Source organism: Neophocaena asiaeorientalis, unplaced genomic scaffold (assembly GCF_003031525.2).
Source record: "Neophocaena asiaeorientalis asiaeorientalis breed wild unplaced genomic scaffold, Neophocaena_asiaeorientalis_V1.1 scaffold336, whole genome shotgun sequence".
NCBI classification, from domain to species: Eukaryota; Metazoa; Chordata; class Mammalia; order Artiodactyla; family Phocoenidae; genus Neophocaena; species Neophocaena asiaeorientalis.
Genome location: NW_020174788.1, coordinates 1522031 through 1536220, shown reverse-complemented (window position 1 = coordinate 1536220; position 14190 = coordinate 1522031). Strand labels below are relative to the sequence as shown.

Sequence of the window (14190 nt, the reverse complement as noted above, 5' to 3'; positions counted from 1 at the left end):
ACCCTGCGTCTTAGTTTAAAAATAGTTTGGGTTGGGCTTCCCTGGTGGCGCAGTGGTTGAGAGTCCGCCTGCCGATGCAGGGGACACGGGTTCGTGCCCCGGTCCGGGAAGATCCCACATGCCGCGGAGAGGCTGGGCCCGTGAGCCATGGCCGCTGAGCCTGCGCGTCCGGAGCCTGTGCTCCGCAACAGGAGAGGCCACAACAGTGAGAGGCCCGCGTACCGCAAAAAAAAAAAAAAAAAAAATAGTTTGGGTTATCATTTTTCTCTCCAAGTATATTATCTCATCAATAAAGTGAAGCAGGGACATCCCTGGCGGTCCAGTGGTGAAGACTCCACACTCCCAATGCAGGGGGCACGGGTTCGATCCCTGGTCAGGGAACTAAGATCCCGCATGCCTCACAGTGTGGCCAATAAATAAATAAATAAATGAAGTGAAACACATATTATGCAGAGCAAAAACTAATGACAAAATTTAATCAATCCCAGCAGAGAGTCAGCGATTTTTGTGACACATATTTGCACTTAGCTTATGTCAGCATTAACATGGATTTTTCATTTCCTCAACTACTTGCATTTAGAAGTGTTTCTAGTAGGTTGTCACACAACGAAGGAAAGCCCCATCTGGGATTTCCAAAACTGGAACACAGAGCAGAAAGAGTGGGCCAGAAACGGAACTAGTGGTGAGAGCTGGGCTTCCAGGAAAGTTGAGTAGGTGACCTCAAGCCTCACAAAATGGAGTTGTCAGCTTCTGCCTGTGAAAATGAGATTCTTTGTCTTACCTTTTCCCACAAGGGGCTTTCTGCAGTCTTCCACTGAGGTATTATTAGTTCATGTTGTGGCTGGGGGCTGCCTTCCCCACTTCCTCCTGCCAACACAGGAAGCACACCATTGGAATCCCAGACCTCTGCACCCTAGCTAAGCCAGGCATGCACTGCCAACCGGAAAGACCCATACTGGGTTGTCAGGAGACCTGATGGATTCCAGGCTCTTGGCACTCACTATGGGTCAGGCACTCTGCTAGGTGCTGATAATATCGTGGTTGGTCTGTGTATACTTCAGAAAGTTTATCTTCTAGAGATGGGAAGCAGACAACACAAATATTCTCCAATGGTACCAGAGGGTCATGAAATAAAGAGACCCTGAAGAGGAGGTACCTATTTTAGAGAGGATGATCAGCAAGGATGGCATTTAATTGAGACCTGAGGGACCAGAAAGAAGATGCAAAGATCTACGGGAAGGGTGTCCCAGGGAGACAAGGCAGCAAGAGCGGAAATGGCCTTGGCCTGTTTAAGGAACAAGCAGAAGTTAGAGGTAGCTAGAACGTAGCAAACGAGAGGGGAAATTGGTAGATATGGTCAGCAAGACAGCCATGGGTCTGATATCACAGAGGGCATGGAAAGTGTCTGGATTTTATTATAAATAGACTTGGAAGGCACAGGAGGGTTTAGACACAGAGCAATATGATCTGTATTTGGTTTTTAAAAGATCTTTCTGCCGCTGGGTGGAGATGGAGAGGGTGGAGGTGGGGGAGGGAGGCAGGAGTGCAAGTAGAAGCAGGAAGGCAAGGCTGGAGACTTGCAGGAGCCCTAGTGAGAGTTGCTGGTGGCTCAGACTAGAATGACATCAGTAAAGAGGAATGAAGTGTTTGGATTCTGGGTATATCTGGAGGGCAAGCCCCTGGGTATTATTTCCATTGAGTTTCAGTTTTCTCATCTGTAAAATGAAGACAATGATACCCACCTGCCCATCTCACAGCATTACTGGGGAGAGTTACTGTGAAAGTGCTTCCCAATCCGCAAAGCATCATCGCGTTAACCTGAGCTTCCTAAGGGCAAGTTTGCATTTTCATATCACTTTCTACTTTCCAAATGATTCTCACCACCCAGTTCTCTGTACTCAAGACAACCCTGGGAGCTAGGTAGGACGATTCCTATTTTTCAAGAAAGGTGAACTGAAATCTGTTTGAGGAGACTTGTTCCAGGCAGGGCAGACCTCAAACATTGGTCGCAGGCAATCTTAATAAAGTGGTAATTGCTCAGGACCTAGGCAAATTAGTCTCCGTAAGAATAGGCCAAATCCACAGGACTCCTGGGGTTGAAGTGAGGACTCCAAAATTTATTCTTTCTAAACCAACCACATCAATCACCTAGAATACAATGAGTGACACAGAAGATGGCCATAGTTGTTCTGTTAGACTGGCCCAATTATGAGTGATTAACTTTCCTTTGAGATTACTAATATGATGTATTCTCAATCAAAATAGATCCTAAAAAATAACCTCATTAGAGTAGCATTAGTTTCATCATATTAGTAAAAATGAGAAGCAATTCATTCATTTACTCATTACATATTTTCTGAGCGCTTAACTATATGCCAAATGCTATGCTAGGTGCTTGATATTCACTGGGGAATCAGGCATAGTTTCTGATCTAGTGGCTCTGATCAATCTAGAGTCTCTGCAACAAAAAGGAGTTATGCTAGTCAATGGAACATTCAAAGGAATGAAATGATCTTTATGATTGCAAAAATTATTGAAAGCAAGGCTCAATAACAGGAACACAGTACCTCTTAAGAAAAATTGTTCAAACCTTGGAAATAAGGCAAAAGAGCAAGCAGGATGTCCTTTCAATGTCACATTTGGAGCATTGTTTAACGGGCCTTCCCACATATTAGTGAATTATCGAGAGGAATGTACCTTTGTTTGACTTTTTTGTTTCCTATTAATGAAAGGCTATACTCTGTGAAGTTATCTGTTAACTGTAGCTTTCAGTCTGGTAGAGATGCAAATGACTTCAGTATAGTAGAAAGATAACTAAGAATTATGGTTGTTTGGCCCCATGGAGCATTGACCACTTGTGTATCTGTCCCAGCACAGGATTTCAACATTCTTTCTCCAATGCTTGTATCACTCCTGTTCCTCTAATGCTTTGAACTAGCTTTACCATTCTATTCACTGCCTCATTAATGAATCAAATCAATCTTTACCAACCTTTCATCCTATATTTGTATAAGAGCCATGTTTTTAACTTTTTGAAAATTATACTTCTGCGATTTCTTGAAGGAATTTATAGTCATTGAAACCATGTTTTTGGAGAATGTAACGATGTGGCAAATGCTCATAATGTGAAGTGGCATATGCAAGACACAAAACAGTACCTATGGTACGGCTCCAATTTTATCAAAATATATTTATAGGCACACACACAAAGACTGGAGAAAAGAGGAGAGACTAGGAAAGCAGCGGAAAGAAAAGCCAAAAGCAGAAAAACCGAGGAAAAGGAGAGAGAGGGAGGCAAGCCAGGGAGGGACCGACTGTTTTCTGCCTGCTCCGGGTCTCCCGCATCTCCACCACCTCCCCTGGCGCACAACGTGGGAACAAAGCCGGGGCTCCCGGCCTGGGGGCCGGCGGGGGCGCTGCCCCGAGGAGTTGCGGGGGGCGACTCCCAGCTCCCCCAACCCACCCACCTCCAAAGCCCCCCGTCTCCCGCCCCGCTACTTACTTCTGGTCCACCCCGGCAGGGCGAGCGCCAGCAGACAGAGCTGGGCAGCGCCCACGCCCCGGGGCATGGTGTCAGCTGGCCCCTCGCGCACTCTGCGTTCACCAGCACGCGGCCATGCCAGCACCCTAACCAGGCCGCGGCGCTTCTAGAACCCACGGTCGCCCAGCAGCTCCCAGCCCTGCTCCCAGCCATTGGCCGGGACGCTCCGCCCCCGGCTCCGCGGAGGAGGGGCGGGAGGAGCCAGGGGCGGAGCCAGCGCGACCCCTGGGAGCCAGGCGAGATGGGGGCGGGGGACGGGGTGGGGGGCGGTGTTCGGCGGTGCTCAGGTGCTGGCGATCAGGGGAGGGCGAGTCCGAGCCGGAGGAAGGGTAGGGATTAACGGTTGACGGGGCCTGAGGAGGGTCGGGGACTTGGGTTTGTAGGAATTAAACTGGACCCCTCTGGGTACAGCGGCCCATTTCCTCTGTCCCGCACTGGGCTAGACGCCTTGGGTGACACTCAGAGGCTACTCACCCAGCACCGTCCTCTAGAGGCCGCCACGCTTGGACGCAGGTTCTGAAAGAGTTAACCTGGCACAGAGAACTAAGTGCTATATGGAATTGTTTTCTTAGCAAGACACAAATCAGGGATCCTTTCCTTCTGACTGGGAGGAACGGGGTGGTGAAGAGAGGATTCCCAGAGGAGAAGACGTCTGAGCTCAGGAGGAGGCGAAATGGAGCACCAGGCAGAAAACCCGGGACAGACAGACTAGGGCGGGAAAGTCCATGGTCTGTACTGGGGAAAAACTGGAATTTGGGATGGTTAGGATTTAGGGCTTTGGAGGGAACGGAGGGAGATGAGACTTGAAAATAATAATAATGACTGTCACTTACTGAGGGTTTACTGTTTGCTAGAAAAAGAAAATAATAACTAAGACTGATAGAGCGCTTCCTAAGTGCCAGACACTGTCTTCAGCACTTTACATATCAACTTATTTAATTAATCGATCTAGGAAAAGAAATACCTTTTATGGTCCTTTAATATGTGCTGGGGACTCTCTATACATCATCTCTTTTCATTAGCCCAATGATCCCCTGGGGTAAGTACTAATAGTTTCCTGGTTTAGAGATAGAAAACCAAACCTGAGAGGCTAAGTAATTTGCCCAAGGTCACACAGCTAAAGTCAGAGTCTGGATTCAAGTCCACATCTGAATAACTCCAGAGCCTCTTACAGCACACCTTATTTTACAGATGGGTAAACTGATAATCAGAAAAAACTGCCTTGCCTAAGATCCCTTAGCAAGTTTTGGCAAAGCCTGTTTCTAAAGCCTCAGACCTCTTGTCATCTATTCCTTTCACTGAGTCTCCTTCTTCAAACCCAGGTTTGTCCAGTTAAACAAGATGCTGTGTTTGGGGGAGGAAAAGGCACTCCTGAAGATTAGTAGGTATGTCTGTTGAAACCACTGGACATACATAAAAGACACTGCTCTTGCCATTGATGTATTTAGAGGCTGTATTATTCTGTTCAAGCTGTCATAACAAAAATCACAGACTGGATGGCTTAAACAACAGAAAGTTATTTTTTCACAGTTCTGAGATTAAGGTGTTGGCTTGGCTGGTTTCATACAAGGCCTCTCTTCCTGGCTTGTAGAAGGCATTCTTGCTGTGGCCTCACATGGCCTCTTCTCTGCTTGTGTGAAGAAAGCAAGCTCTGCTGTCTTCCTCTTCTTAAGGACACTAATTCCATCAGACAGAGCCCCACTCTTATGATCTCATTTAATTTTTATTACCTCTTTATAGGCTCGATCTCCAAATACAGTCACTGGGGGTTAGGGGTTCAACATATGAATGTGGGGACACAGTTCAGTCTATAACATTCTATCCTGTGGTCCCCAAAGTTCATGTCCTTCTCACATGTGTCAACTGAAAAAAATGCACAATGCGAGAGTTGTGAGTTAAGTTTATTTCGGGCAAAATGAGGACTATAGACTGGGAGACAGCATCTCAGGTAGTTCTGAGGAACTGCTCCAAAGAAGTAAGGGGGAAGGTCAGAATTATATATGACTTTAGTGAAGGGGTTACATACATCAAGCACACATTTTGGCAGAGGCTTGCTGCTAGTCAGGAGGAGCAGATGTCACCGTTAATGATTTTAGTGCTTTTCTAGACGTGAGAAGATGCAAGAATTTGGGCTCATAAAATCTCCTCCTGAAGATATCTAACTATCTAAAGGCCTGTTCTGCCAGTTTTTCCCAGAGCACGGAGTGCCTCATTCCTGATCTCCACCCTGAACTCCTTTCAGCGGGTGTTGAAGCTCAGCGACTGCAGTGGCTAGTGACTTACTTCATTCTTGTAAAGGCTAATGGCAAGTGCCAAGTTTTAGTTGATGCGTGCAATTACCCCATCCCAACAGCCCCCAAAGACTTAACCCATGCCAGCATCAATTCCAAGCCCAAAGTCTCATCTAAATCAGATATGGGTGAGATTCAAGGTATGATTCATTCTAAGACAAAATTCCTTTCCATCTGTGAACCTGTGAAACCGGACAAGTTATATGCTTCCAAAATACAGGTTTAGGGGGACATTCTCATTCCAAAAGAGAGAAATCCGGAAGAAGAAAGGGGTGACTTCTCATGCAAGTCCGAAACCTAGTCTAAATTCCATTAGATCTTCAAGCTCTAGAATAATCCTCTGGCTGGATGTTCTGCCTTCCCAGTGTCATCCCCACAGCCCTAGGCAGTGGCACTGCCCCCTCTGCTTTGGGCAGCGGCCCCACCCTGTGGCTTCTTGCTGCAGTTCTGCTCCCGAGGCACTGGGCAGGGGAAGCCTGGCTCCCTGAAACCAAGAGGGGTTGCTACCCTCTGAAACCAAGAAACAAATAGCCTTGCCCTCTGGGCCTGTATGCTCTACGCATACAGTGGGAATGGCAGCCCTGCTGATCTCTGAATCACCTTCAGGGTTTTTCCCTTTTCTTAAAGGATAAAGCACATTCACAGCCAAATAGCTCTATTGTCCTGTCCTATAGAATCCCAGTTCAAAAGCCTTCCTTTATTTTGTCTTATCTCTGTTCTCCTTGGTCCGAACTGGCACTGTCTCTGTTAGCATAATCCCATCTCTATTTCTGGCAGCTGCAGAGATGGCTGATTAATGGTTTGAGTCATCTCATTATCAGGTGATTGTCCAGCCACACCCTCAGCATCTTCTCTAGAACATGTGCTTTCATTTTTTGCAATGTAGATGGGCTGAGAAGTTTCCAAATCTTCAAGCTCTTGTTCCTTTTTGCTTAGAATTCCTTCAATTTATCTCTCTCCTTTTGTATTTTACTATAAGCAAAGGAGAAACCAGGTCAGCCCTTTAACATTTTGCTCAGGAATCTCCTCATCCAAATATCCAAGTTCGAAACTTGGTATTTCTACTTTCCACAACACACTAGGACACAATTCAACCAGGTTCTTTGTCCATTTATAACAAGGATCACCTTTCTTCTAGTTTCCAGTAACATGTTCTACCTTTTCATCTGAGAACTCACCAAAATCACCTTTAATATTCACAGCTCTACAAACATTGTCTTCACGATATGTGTCTTCTCAAAAATGATAGCCGCTTTCTTTAGAGTGCTTCTCTTTCCCTGAACCCTCACCAGAATTGCCTTCAACATCATATTTCTACCAATAGTCTCTTCAAGGCAATCTAGGTTGTTTGTAGCATGGACCTCAAAGCTTATCCAGCTTCACTATTTACAATAGCCAGGACATGGAAGCAACCTAAGTGTCCATCGACAGATGAATGGATAAAGAAGATGTGGCACATATATACAATGGAATATTACTCAGCCATAAAAAGAAAAGAAACTGAGTTATTTGTAGTGAGGTGGATGGACCTAGAGTCTGTCATACAGAGTGAAGTAAGTCAGAAAGAGAAAAACAAATACCGTATGCTAACACATATATATGGAATCTAAAAATAAAAATGGTTCTGAAGAACCTAGGGGCAGGACAGGAATAAAGATGCAGACATAGAGAATGGACTTGAGGACACGGGGAAGGGGAAGGGTAAGCTGGGATGAAGTGAGAGAGTGGCATGGGCGTATATACACTATCAAATGTAAAATAGATAGCTAATGGGAAGCAGCCACATAGCAGAAGGAGATCAGCTCCATGCTTTGTGTCCACCTAGAGGGGTGGGACAGGGAGGGTGGGAGGGAGACACAAGAGGGTGGGGATATGGGGATATACGTATATGTATAGCTGATTCACTTTGTTATAAAGCAGAAACTAACACACCATTGTAAAGCAATTATATTCCAATAAAGATGTTAAAAAAAAAAAAAGCTTATCCAGCTTCTACCTATTACCCAGTCCCAAAGCCACTTCTACATTTTTAGGCATTTGTTACAGCAGGACCCCACCTCTTGGTACCAAAATCTGTATTAGTCTTCTAGGGCTTTGCATAACTGAACACCATAGACTGGGTAGTTTACACAACAGAAATGTATTTCCTCAGCTCTGGAGGATGGAAGTCCAAGATCAAGGTGTTGACAGGGTTGTTTTCTGGTAAGGCCTCTTTTCCTGGCTCCTAAACAGCTGCCTTTTTGCTGTGTCCTCACATGGCCTCTTCTCTGTGTGAGCATGCAGAGCGAGAAAACACTGGTCTTCCTCTTCTTTTAAGGACCCTAATCCTATCAGATCAGGGCCCCACCCTTATAACCTCATTTAACCTTTATTACCTCTTTATAGGCCCTATCTTCAAATACGGTCATATTGGGGATTAGGGCTTCAGCAGATGAATTGGGGTGGGAGGGGAGACATAATTTAGTCCAGAACAGGGGTTCTAGCCCTAGAGCCATGAGACTAGAATTCTAGTCCCAGCTCTCTCCAACCAGCTCTGTGACTTTGGGTAAGTCACTTCTCTTTTCTAGGCCTGAGTTTCTGACCCAATGGCCTGGGAATGGTAATGGCTACCCCAATCCATCTCACTCAGGAGCTGTGAGAAGCTGTTGAGATAATGGTGGTGAAAGTGCTGTGCCAGTTAAAAAATATTGAAGTATCAAGTCTAACTCATTCTATGGACAATCTACTTGCAAAAGGCATCCAAGCTCCGTATCTGAAATTTGCTCCCAATTGCTGGCACTCAGCTGAACAATATTTAATCAGCATGTGCCCCTGAAAATTGGGAAGTAGCTCACAAGAGAAAGAGTCCAGTGGTTTCTGCACTGACCAAAATATGATTCCCAATTCTGTCTCTCATCTATGCCCTTCACACTTATACACAGTAACAAACATATACACAACTTTTGACCCCCAAAAGACTTTCCATTTATTTGTAAAGAATGTATTTGTTATTTATAAAGAATACTACACCTCTACATAATCTTTAAAATATTCATGACATTTAATCTACTAATTACATTTCTGGGAAACTAGCCTAAAAAAATAATCTGCAGGGCTTCCCTGGTGGCGCAGTGGTTGGGAATCCGCCTGCCAGTGTAGGGGACGTGGGTTCAGGCCCTGGTCCAGGAGGATCCCACATGCAGTGGAGCACCTAAGCCCATGTGCCACAACTACTACGCCTGCACTCTGGAGCCCGTGACCCACAACTATTGAAGCCTGTGCGCCTAGAGCCTGTGATCCGCTGCAGGAGAGACCACGGCAATGAGAGGCCCAGGCACCGCGACGAGGACCCAACGCAGCCATAAATAAATAAGTAAATAAATAATTCCTTTAATAAAATAATAATAATCTGCAATGCACACAAAGATTTATGGACTATAATGTTCATAGTGGTGTTATTTATAATAGTGAAAAATTGGAAACAACATAAATGTCCAACTGTGAAGGAACAGTTAATAAATTATAGAATATTCATATGATGGATTATTATGTGGCCATTTATTTAAAATAGTGTTTGCAAAGAGTTTATGCTCTGATGTTAAGGGAAAAAATCAGTGTCCAAAATTACAAATGTAAGTATGATCTCAGCTATGTAAATAAAAGACTAAAAAAAACACTAGAAGGAAATGTGCCAAAATGTTAATGGCAGTTACCTCTGGATGGTGAGACTATGGATGGATGAAGGTTTTTTGTTTGGTTTGTTTTTTTTTGGTTTTTCTTCATTATTTTTTGTTTGTTTGTCTTGCCCCTTCCATTTTCTACAATACTTCTCTACTTACGTGTTACTTTAGTAATGGGGGTGGGTGGACAAATGGGAAACACAGGAAAGAAACACAAAAGGAATAATGGTTTATCCCGGTGTCTTATGCAGAGAGTTTTGCATACTTGACCTCTCTACACAAGCTTGATTCTCTCCTCTGATGTTAGGGAAACTGAGGCAGAGTTAGAGCAACGCAGTTCCAAATTTCAGGGGTCCAGGTGACCGAGATCACTGTTCCTTCTAGCTACAGTATAATATCATGGTTAGGAGGTGGCCACCCTGCCAGGTTTAAATCCCTTTTCTGTCCTTTACCAGCTGTGTGACAACAGGCAAATAAACTTTTCTGTGACTTTGTTGCCTCATCTATAAAAGATGCTAATAATGATAGTTCCTAGATCATAGAGTTTTTGTGAGGCTTAAACGGATGCTTAGAATAATACCTCTCACTTAGTAAGCAGTTGACACCTGCTAATTGTAATAATTCTCATTCTACTGCTAATAAGTATGGGGGTGGGGACCATATTCATAATGCTTAACTTGTGCTTTTAGTTGTGTAATGTGTGAAGAGTCTAATTATATACTGATTCCTTAATTATTATCAAAGATAATGATCACATTATATTGTAACTGTCTTTTTCTTACCCCACATTCATGACATTGTGAGCCCCTCATGAACAGGAGCTAGACCTTTTTCTTCTCTCATCTACCCCCTGCATCTGGAAGGCACAATAAATGTTTAATTAAATTAATTATAAATTAAATAACTAATAATAATTCTTTCATTCTGGCTCAGCACAGACTTCCAAGTTGCTCATGGGAGAGTTTTCTTCATGGGCCCTTACTGTGAAAATAGTGTTGGCCCTGTGATAGCTTTCCTTTGTAAATCATTTTCCCAGCAACTAGCTCTTTTTTTTTTAAAGTTCGGTTTATTCGGGTATAATTTACATACATTAACATTCTCCATTATTTTTAGTACACATTGCTATTAATTTTGACAAATGCATATAATCTAATAACCACTTCCACAATCAAGATCACCCTCCTGTCTCCTGTCACTCCTAACCCCTGGCAATCACTTATCTGTTTTATGTCCCTATAGTGCTGCCTTTTCTAGAATGTCATATAAATGAAACCATACAGAATGTAGCCTTTGGAGTCTGGCTTCTTTCATTCAGCATAATGCATTTAAGACTCAGCCACGATGCTGCATGTATCAATACTTCTTTCCCTTTTTATTTTGGCCGTGCGGCTTGTGAGATCTTAGTTCTCTGAGCAGGGATTGAACCTGTGTCCACTGTCCACGGCAGTGAAAGTGCTGAGTCTTAACCACTGGACCACCAGGGAACTCCCGATACTTCTTCCTTTTTATTGTTCAGTAGTATTCCATTGTGTGATTATACCCTAGTTGTTTACCCATTCACCAGCTGAAGGGCATTTAGATGGTTCCAGTTTTTGACGATTATGAATGAAGTCACTATAAATATTCAAGTTTCATGTGAATGTAAATTTTCATTTCTCTAGGGTAAATAATTCAGAATGGACTTCCTAGGTCTTGTGGTTAAATATATGTTTAACTTCATAAGAAACTACAAAAAGTATTTTCCAAAGTGGCTGTATGATTTTGCTTTCCCACAAGCAATGTATCAGAGTTCCAGCTGCTCTGCATCCTGGCCACAATACCGTCAGTCTTTTTTTTTTTTTTTTTGGCGGTACGTGGGCCTCTCACCGTTGTGGACTCTCCCGCCGCGGAGCACAGGCTCCGGACGCGCAGGCCCAGCGGCCATGGCCCACGGGCCCAGCCGCTCCGCGGCACGCGGGATCCTCCCGGACCCGGGCACGAACCCGTGTCCCCCGCATCGGCAGGCGGACCCCCAACCACTGCGCCACCAGGGAAGCCCTACCGTCAGTCTTTTAATTTTAGCCATTCTAATAGATGTGTAGCTCCCCAACAATGTTCTTGCTCTTCAAATACTCCTTGAGGTAACAGGTTAGTATTACTGGATCCATTTTGACAGAAGGAATTAAAGTCTAAAAAGGATCTTTTACCCAAGTCTCTTGGTTATATTCAAGATTTTAGTCTTTAATTTTGAGTTTTTACCCACAGAAAAAGCAAATCTCCCTAACCCATGGGAAACCCATAAAGCTCTTGGAATCACTCATTCAACCAACAGCATTTATTATATGCCTGGTCTTTGCTAGAATCTATCAATACAAAGATTTCTAAGATAAGATCTCCACTATAACAGTTAGGGCAGGAGGAGGTGGGGGAAAGAGTGAAGGAGGTAGAACTGACAAGTAACTTAAAGGGCTAGTTACAGACAGTGATCAAGTTTCTTGATGTGTGACTTGGGTCTCTTGATTTCCCAACACCAGGTAATGTCTCCAGGATTGTGGATCATCATCATCATTATCATCATCATCATCACCATTAAGCACCTCAAATGGTGTTTAATTAAGCACCGCGCCTATATTATCTCATGTAGTTCTCGTAAGAGTCCCATAAGAGATACTAGGTCAAACCATGTGAAATTATTGATTTTATAGGTCATAAAGAGTCAAACTTTGTCAGTGTAATATGGTTCAACCTAATAAATAAAGAGTTGTAATTGACTGCACAAGGCTTACAATGTGCCCAGTGCATTATTCATTTTATCCTCAGGATAACCCTCTATGGTGGGTACTACTGATATTCCCACTTTATAGATGATGCAGCTGAGTCTGGAAGCAGAGATGGAAGGGTAACTTAAGCACGATCATGCAGCTGCTAAGTTGGAGACAAAGCCTGAATTCAAACTGAAATGTGGGGAACTTCAGAGCCACTGAAGCCATAGTGGTCCGTATCCATACATATCCACGTATACTCTGGTATTATTACAGATGAGCAAACTGAGTGAAGAGGTGAAGTTGCCTGAGGTGACTGTGGGATCTACCATGCCCAAATTTGTAGGGCATCCTAGCTTCAGATTCCTGGCCAAACTGCCTTTTTTTCCTCATCACCTGCTTGTCACTCTGGAAATTGGGCTGAATCCAGACCATCCTCAGGAGCACTTCCATCAGGGTAGTGCCCCTATAGCCTGGAAAGAGGCATTGATACTTGTTTGCTCTCACTAGACCCTAAAAGAAATATATTTTTTATTTAACAAACTTTATTTATTTTAGAGCAGATTTAGGTTTGCCACAAAATTTAACAGAAGGTAGGAAGAATTCCTTGTACTTCTGCACACATGCACAACCTCCCCGCTTCTTCATCCGTGAAATTTCCTTGCTTTGACGTCTTCTCCATCTAAAATTAATATAGCTCCTCCTGATTTCTTTTTTTTTTTTTTCGGTACGCGGGCCTCTCACTGCTGTGGCCTCTCCCGTTGTGCAGCACAGGCTCCGGACACGCAGGCTCAGCGGCCATGGCCCACGGGCCCAGCCGCTCTGCAGCATGTGGGATCCTCCCAGACCGGGGCACGAACCCATGTCCCCTGCATCGGCAAGCGGACTCTCAACCACCGCACCACCAGGGAAGCCCCTGCTGATTTCTTTTGGATAGTGTTAGAATGGTATATTTTTCTCCATCCATTTAATTTATATACATATATATACACATATATATGTATATACACACACATATATACATACATATATATATATGTATAGGGTTTCTTGTACACATGTAATTGGTCTTGTTTTTTGATCCACTCTGATGATCTCTTTTTTTTAATTGGTACATTTAGACCATTGACATTCAAAGTAGTTATTGACATAGTTGGATTAATATCTATCATATTTGCTACTGTTTTCTATTTGTTGCCTTTGTTCATTGCTTTTGGGGGTTTTTTTTGTTTTGTTTTTGTGATTTTTGTTTTTGTCTTCCACTCTTTTCTACCTTTTGTGGTTTTACTTGAACACCATATATGATTCCATTTTCTCTCTTTTCTTAGCATATCAGTTATACTTCTTTTTACCTTTCTTAGTGGTCCCCCTAGAGTTCGCAACACACATTTACAGCTAATTCAAGTCTACTTTCAAATAACACTCCACCACTTCACAGGTAGTATGAGTACATTATAATAACAGAATAATCCTAATTCCTCCCTTGTATCATAGCTTTCATTCATTTCACACACACACACACACACACACACACACACACACACATATATGCTCTGATGTTTTGTTCTCAGGTGATGCTGATGGTGTTGACAGGAGCACATTTTGAGAGCCACTGCTTTTGAATGTCATTGAAAGAAACTGTAGTAATCCTATTCCCTCATTTCCAATTTTTGGATAATTTCTAACAACATTAAAAAATCAGAACATTAAAAGTAGGCAGAACACTCTTTGACATAAATCATAGCAATATTTTTTTGGATCTGTCTCCTAAGGCAAAAGAAATAAAAGCAAAACTAAACAGATGGGACCTAATTAAACTTAAAAACTTTTGCACAGGAAAGGAAACCATCAACAAATGAAAGGACAACCTACTGAATGGGAGAAAATATTTGCAAATGACGTGACCGATAAGGGGCTTATATCCAAAATATATAAACAGCTCATATAACACAACATCA

At 43.3% G+C, this 14190-nt stretch overlaps 1 protein-coding gene across 1 annotated transcript in view; it reads right to left on the bottom strand.

Annotated features, from left to right (window-relative positions):
• ADAM19 (ADAM metallopeptidase domain 19) overlaps positions 1–3696 on the bottom strand; it is an 89492-nt gene extending 85796 nt beyond the window's left edge. Inside the window, exons 1-2 of the mRNA XM_024760138.1 lie at positions 3503–3696; positions 782–867 (exon numbers count right to left, since the gene is read on the bottom strand). Of these exons, the coding sequence (XP_024615906.1) occupies positions 782–867; positions 3503–3569 (153 nt within the window). The 5' untranslated portion in view covers positions 3570–3696. The remainder of the gene's footprint in view (positions 1–781; positions 868–3502) is intronic.
• Positions 3697–14190: the final 10494 nt, after the last annotated feature.